The sequence below is a fragment of the Mycetomoellerius zeteki genome, unplaced genomic scaffold (assembly GCF_001594055.1).
Source record: "Mycetomoellerius zeteki isolate Tzet28-1 unplaced genomic scaffold, Tzet1.0 scaffold31, whole genome shotgun sequence".
Classification (NCBI taxonomy): Eukaryota; Metazoa; Arthropoda; class Insecta; order Hymenoptera; family Formicidae; genus Mycetomoellerius; species Mycetomoellerius zeteki.
This window is the reverse complement of record NW_017257294.1, coordinates 268,815-276,361: the sequence shown is the minus strand read 5'-3', so window position 1 is coordinate 276,361 and position 7,547 is coordinate 268,815. Positions and strand designations below refer to the sequence as shown.

The 7,547-nt window shown below is 31.4% G+C and overlaps 1 protein-coding gene across 1 annotated transcript in view; it reads left to right on the top strand.

Annotated features, from left to right (window-relative positions):
• The first annotated feature begins 2,536 nt into the window (after positions 1–2,536).
• Positions 2,537–7,547, top strand: part of LOC108724657 (actin-binding Rho-activating protein) — a 9,948-nt gene continuing 4,937 nt past the window's right edge. Inside the window, exon 1 of the mRNA XM_018451117.1 lies at positions 2,537–2,713. Within this exon, the coding sequence (XP_018306619.1) occupies positions 2,687–2,713 (27 nt within the window). The 5' untranslated portion in view covers positions 2,537–2,686. The remainder of the gene's footprint in view (positions 2,714–7,547) is intronic.

Sequence of the window (7,547 nt, the reverse complement as noted above, 5' to 3'; positions counted from 1 at the left end):
AAGACGGCAAAGCGGCTAGGCGTGCTTACCGAGCGATTGAATATGATTGGTTGGATCTATAAGTAACAACCAATTATGTTCATTTGCTTGGCGAGCAGGTTAGCCGCTTTGTCAACTTGAACGCGCCCATTGAGTTCGTGGATTGTGTGATTTAAATAATGGAATGCAGCGATGTATCGTGATTACATTTGTGTCTCACGGAATTTTACACGCTCGAGTATGCGAGCATTGCGAGCGTGCCTTGAGCATTACATCGGACGATTCGTTCGGTTCAGTTGGTTGTTGACACGACTCAGCGTTAACTTCACGTTCTTGATTACGCGGGAATAGTGCCGCGCAAAGTATTGCGCGACATTATTCGTACTTTCGCGCACTTTCGCGAGTGTTGTCATGTCGAGGGAGTCCTACGAAACTGACAAAACCTGAAAGAAAGTGGTGAGTGTGATTAATTTTCATATTGCGTATACAAAAAGAATTCGATCGAGATAGCCGTTATTGAGATCCGATAATCTCGATCCGGCGCAACTCGCTGGTTCGCGTAAAGAAGCAGTGTCTCACGTCATGTCTAAGGTCTATTCTACAAAGTGCTCTTTATTTCCTATTTCTTGCCGTTTGTCTCTTGCCTTTTTGACCAAAAAGATATCCATAGAATGGCTATTAGGGCCGATTGTTCCAACTTCTTGGTAAAGTTTACCTGTTAGGTAAGTAGCAAGATTATTCAATCTATGTAGTTTTCGTAAAATTTTTCCGCTAGGGATGTCGCAGTGTAATAGATAATATACGTAAAACAAAAGTGAAACATATTGTCAATAATACTGATTGTATAAGGTTGCAAAAATATTATAAATATTGATACGTACTGTCACTATTACTGATTCAATATTACTGATCAGTATTATTGACCGTGTAGGGCCACCTTTAGCGCTGAGACACTACCGTGTCTCCAAATATTGCCTCATCAACATTGCCTGTTTCTCTTCAATTGAATCGTGTATTTGAATTTTTCAGAAAATAATGACATAGCGTCGAATCGAAGAAATCCAATGAATTCGAATAGCTTGGGAGGGGAGGAACAGGAGAGAGGCTTAGGAGAGGCAATCAGGCCCCGGTGAAGCAACCTTGGGGTAAGTATAATTATGTGAAGATCATTTTCAAAAAAATATAATTATAAGACAGATAAATATATAATTATAATAATAATAATAATTTTGTTTGCATCGCATGCTCCAACATGCTCCTATCATAGCTTCTATTACTCCAACGAGTGTCGTTGGAATAAGAGCAAAATCATGGTGATTTCGAGTATAGTAACTGCAATTTAAAACTATCTATCTGGGTCGACCATCCTCAAATTTTAGTTGTTTATAACTTTTTAACTAAATCTGTGCAAACAAAATATCGACCTGTTTCTGAATGTGTAAACAAAAATCTGTCGATTGATGTTGTTTCAATCTGTTTCTTTTGAATTCGAGACGATAACGTATTTTTTGTAGTGTAAAGTTGAACATCAAAATTTATTTGTTAATAATTTTTTAACTGAAAATGCGCAAAAGTTAAGTATCTAATTGAATGGCAAAAATAAATTTGTTGCGTAAGAATTATCTTTTAAAACATTGATTAGTGAATATGTAGATGTTTAATTTAAATCTTATTTTTATTATAGAATCATCGTAGCTCCGTTGCTGATAACTTCACCCGTTGCGCATCAGGTCGGTGAGTGAGAGAAAAAAAGTTTTATAATTAAACGGATCTATGAAAGAAAACATTTATCCGACATATATGCATATATATATATACACATACATAATATAAAAATATATATCTCAACATAGATCTGTTGCCTTAAAATGGATGAATTATAACAAATTAAAATTTAAATATTTAATCCTGAATATACTATTATTAGTTGATTTACTTTACAAAGATGCAGCTTATAAAAAATTAGAGTTTATTTCATCATCGTTTATATTGCGTCAAATATCACTTCAGAACATTACGCGAATCTGATGTATTAATATCTAATTCTTTCTTCGTGAGCTGTCAAAATACCTCATGCTGAAAGTTAGGAGCTCCGTACAATTAAAAAACATTTAATATGAAACTTATTTCTAATACATAACAATATATGATTAAATATAATATAATTTATCATGTCTCAGATGAAATACTATATTGATCTATTATGATTAATAGTAAGATAACTCGATCTTATATTTCTGTTAATCTCGCGTAATTAAAAAAATGGAGAAATCGGCGAACAATGGAATGCTGGTGCTTCTGAAATGTACCTCGTACATTTAGAATAGAAGTCGGAATATTTAGCGTAGAAGTCGGAAAACACTTTTAAATTTCATAATTATTGAAATACAGAAAATACACAATAAATAATCAAATAAATTGTCGCAATTGACATTTATAGTCGAATTATATGACTTATTTTGTTTTTTCGTTCAAATTCTCGAGGAACATGTCGGCTGCATCACGTGTTCGCTACGATTATAAATAGAACTAAACAGTCATTTCGAATTAAGTCTCGTCGTGAGAGAGGTCAGTGCTGCCTCCAAAGATTGCGGAGAAAATTAAATTCGTGTGCGTAATATAATTTCCGATTCCGTAGCTAATCAAATTATATAACTACAATTTCGATAAATATTGGCGCCTAACGATCGTTTTGCGCATTTCGAAGATGGAGTATTACAGTGATTCAGAAGAGGTCAGTAGCAAAATTCTCTGCGGTGACGTTTTGATACACTTGGCATTGGTCACATCGTGTAAAGAAAAAGCTCAAGCCAAGCTCAAACTTATAATAAAGCTTTCGTTAATCTGATCGCGTGTTTGATGCATTTCTCGTTTTATTATTTTTGTTTCCATTAACATATCTACCTATACATGTTCTTCACTTTTTATAAGTATTAAATATCTTCTTGTTAAGTATTCTTAACTATATACAGGGTGTTCAAAAAAACCATTCAGCATTTGTATGGTAGACAGTATATATACATCATACTAAGTAAAAAAAACCTTAGTAAATATAAAACGAAAATTTAATCGTTTCTCTAAGATATAAACAATTTTGTATATTAACTGTATCATTACTGATTTATTGGCTTCTACGTGTCGTATGCGTGAAGATTTGTCTCAGTATTTACAAACTGAGTTCTGATTCAATTTTCATACGCACTTTATAATGAGAAATTTCACTGGGAATCAGTAAATTGACATCAACTAGTCATTACAATTGGATAGGTATTATAGGAGATCATTTCCTATTGGACTTGTCATTTTCCCAAATAAGCTATCCGTGTGCTACTTATTTCAATTTCTCTCTTTTCATGTTGTATGCAACAAGTAGAAGAGACAATAAGAGTCAATTATGATACTAACACATAAAATTGTTTATATTTCATAAATGGTTAAGCTTTCGATCTATGTTTACTAAGGTTTTTTACTTAGTACGGTGTGTACTATCTACTATATAAACACTGTGAATAGTTTTTTTTTTCGAATATCTTGTTTTCACAGTTTTACAGTTTTTTTTATAAAAATAGAAGAGTTCTGCATTTTAACGACTCTCGAAAACTATATCTTTGTCTATGTAGCACTTAATAAGAATATATGTATATCTTACGTATAATAAATATATAATAAATATTTTTATCAAATGCTATTTATACAAAGATATGGTTTTCAAAAATCTTTATTAAATTAATAATTGTTTTACATATAAATATAAAGCTGAAGGAATTAGATGTAACTACTATTGTCTGACCACATCCTGTCTTTATCACTTTACAACGTTATTTTTTGTTTCCATTGAATCTTCTCTACTAGCAAAATCTCTTTTTCTCTTTCTTTGTTTTATATTTTATAAAATCTAAAATTTTTATATTGACAAAAAAGAACACGTACGATTTATAACAAATCATTTAAAGCAAATGTGGTTTTACATAATTTTTTCATCACTAATTCATGTAGGTATTCGTTCATTTCCAGAAAAGTATTATTTAATTCATTTACTTCTCTTTTTAACTGAGGGTAATTTTTCAAATGATCGTCAAAGGTAATGTCCATGAAATGGATTTAAAAGCGACGATTGGTCGCCGCGAGAGTTCCGGACTTGTGACGAACGTGGCTGAAAATAACGACTGTTGGCCAGAAATAACTGAAAAAGTGAGAAAGAGAGAAAGAGATATTCGCCACGATTTCCGCATATGTCGTGGTGTGATTGAGTTGTTATATGCTCATTCGTTATTCTAACAGACTCTGATATATTGCCGATATTTGGGTTGCCAGAAATTGAAAACATTGAAGGTGAAATTCCGAAACAGGGCAATCGACATGTAATACGGTGAAATACATATTCTAAGTTGGGATTACTAACAACTAGGGAATGTAAACAAATTTTCGATTAACGTAGTTTGATAAGTCGCGGATATTTCCTGGTATTCCGTTTTTAGCCGAGCACGTATGTTAATGGCATGTTCTATTTTATCCATCGATCGTTACGTTAAGGTAACCTACTTTCTTTAATCCTTTGCCTATTGATTTGTAAGTCTTATACATACATATAGTTATTTTTATTTATTATTAAATTAATACCTACAGTCTTCCATGTTTATAATATAATGAAGAGGTTCTGCATTTCGTTAATACTTATTTTGTCAAATACAATGAGGGTGGCCTGTCACTTAGATTTTATCTTTTACAAGTTAATTTGAAGAGAAATTGTTTGAAATGATTTCGAAGAGTGTCTTCAAAATTTTCGCAGCAAACGCCAAACGTCGTACTTTGAACTGTCAAGCAGGAAAGAAAGATATCGTGTCGAACGAGGTCACGTCTGGCGTTCGACCAAGGCTACGGGCAAATAAATTACAACTTTTCTTGTATTCGATGACTCGATCTACATCTTCTTTTACAACAGATGCAAATTTTGGTTGATATCTTCTCCTCTCATGGATTCTTAAAATATATTTTTGCTTCATTATAATCTAAAAAGAATCGGTTTTTTTTATTATATTAATAATTCATTTAAATATCGATATAATAAAGAAATAATTATTAGATAATATAAATTATATTATATAATTTTAGATAATATTAAATAATAATTATTAGATAAATTATATTAGATAATAATTATTTTTTATTATATCAATAATTAAATGAATATTACTACATTGTTTTGTATTTCTATAGATAACTGATTAGAAAGTTTAGAAACGTTTAATGCTATAAAACAATAAAACAATATTGTCGAGATATTTTCGGTATCGAGAGTTTTTCTTTAAACATGAATGAAAAAACACAAAATACTAAAACAAAAAAATTAAAATATATTTTTACTTTTATTTTAACATTTATTACTTTAATATTTGTTATTTTAGCATTAATTATTCTATTTCTTGTTTTTATTGTTATTTATCAAAAATATACATAATATTATGTATGTTTTTACTGTTATTATCAATCGTGTATTTGCAATTATGTATCAAAACTTTTTTTGTGACATGTTAAGAACTTTACATTTTTTAAAAGAGAAAATTCTTTAATTAAATCGAAATTTAAAGAATGAATTGGAAGTAGAAGGGAATGTGGATGTAGAGGTGGACGAATCGTTAGCCGTATGAATACGCGACTGTGTGACTAATACGGGAGACAGAAACGAGTGCCAAACACTTCTAGATTGTGACGAAGAAAAGATTTGAATACCAACGTCTTATTTGACACCCACGTTTCGTTGACATCGGTCAATGGCGCGTGCATTCACGTTGACGCACGTGCGAAAGTTTTACATGTGATCTTTCATCGTATATATACTTGGCGTATACATATACATTGAAATACTCCAAATATGAAATTAAATTGACTTTAAATATATTCATTATGTTTAATTGTAAAATTGTATTTGTGTCTGATTTGACATACATAAAGTACTTGATGATAATATTAGAGGGTTTGCGGGTTATCACCGTGTCTTCTTTCATGGTCGATGCCAACGTTTCGTGAACCATGCTGTTCACTTCATCAGGGCGAGGGGTGCACTGATACCCCTCGCCCTGATGAAGTGAACAGCATGGTTCACGAAACGTTGGCATCGATCATGAAAGAAGACACGGTGATAATCCGCAAACCCTCTAATATAATCGAAGAAGATAACCGTGGAAGCCTCAAATGCGTACTTGATGATAAATTAAACACAAAATTAAAAAATAAATAGTAATTATACAGTGTTAAATGAATTAATGAGATGGCTCCTTTTGTTTACAAATTGATTGTCTATAGTATCGTTTATCTACATCATTTTTGTCGACAGTTCATTTGCGCACAAAAATTATTGCCTACAGTTCGATTGCCTATATGCACTTTCGTGCACAAATACAAATTTTAGAGAGAAACGGAGTTACATATATTTGCTTTTATCTCTCTTTAAAATTCATCCGTATTATTGTTATAAATTGCATAATGATTATTATTTTTAAAGATTGAGAATTATAATAATAATTCCTTTTTAAGATCGGAATTTGTTCGTAATATAGATGAAAAAAAATAGTAAAATTGGCATAATGCATAAATATAAGTATTATATTAATTTAAATTTGAAGGAAACTCTAGAATCATCGATAAAGATTGCATTAATTTTGCACATGTATCCTCCAATTTGTGTGTTAGCAAATTATGCTTCATGATATTTATAACGCTAAGCACACGTATGCCTACTTTGATTTTAACATATAAATTTTCTTAAATTAACAATTAGATTTTAGTTAACATATTCTTATATTACTCTGCAGATATGATTGTGCGAAAGACTTCATTAATTTTGGATTATTGCGTACTAATAGGCTGTGTAATGCAGGAAATGAGCTTGGTATGTCGTTTGAGTGAGTTTATGACTTTAATTTGGCTTTAGTTACGTAAGTCCATCAACACAGATTCGCCTAATTACTTCGAAATCTGATATGATGTGCCAAAAATGAACGTATACATGTACCTCATCAGTGGCAGGAATATTGCTTTTATATACCGAAAACTCTGAATGCCGATTACATCCTATAAACAATATCATGTTCAATTTTGCGATGTCTCCATGATTTCTAAGAGAAAACAATTCCATAAACTCCATAAAACTCTGCTATTAATAGAAAAGAAATAATAAACTGTAGATAATAGACTTTTAGAATCTCGCAGCAAACAGAAAGACCTAATATAATGTCAAGAAAATTTATTTCTTTTATGAAGATACCTTATCGTTTTATTTAAACATCACTACTATAAGCTTCAACTTTTGTGATTGAAGTTCAGATAAATGTCCCCTTATTTCTTACGGATAGCACATAGTAGACCTCTAATTTCGGGTGTTATCCTAGACTGATCTAGACTATATTTTTGTTGTTTCTGCTGATTATGATTTATTGTATTCTTGATGCGAGCTTTTTTCATCGATTGATAAGAAGCTAGAATTCTCGGACGGGTCGTTGGCACACGGAGGGTCACCAGTAGGATAATTTATAGACTCCACCACGCACATACGCGACGATCGTTATATA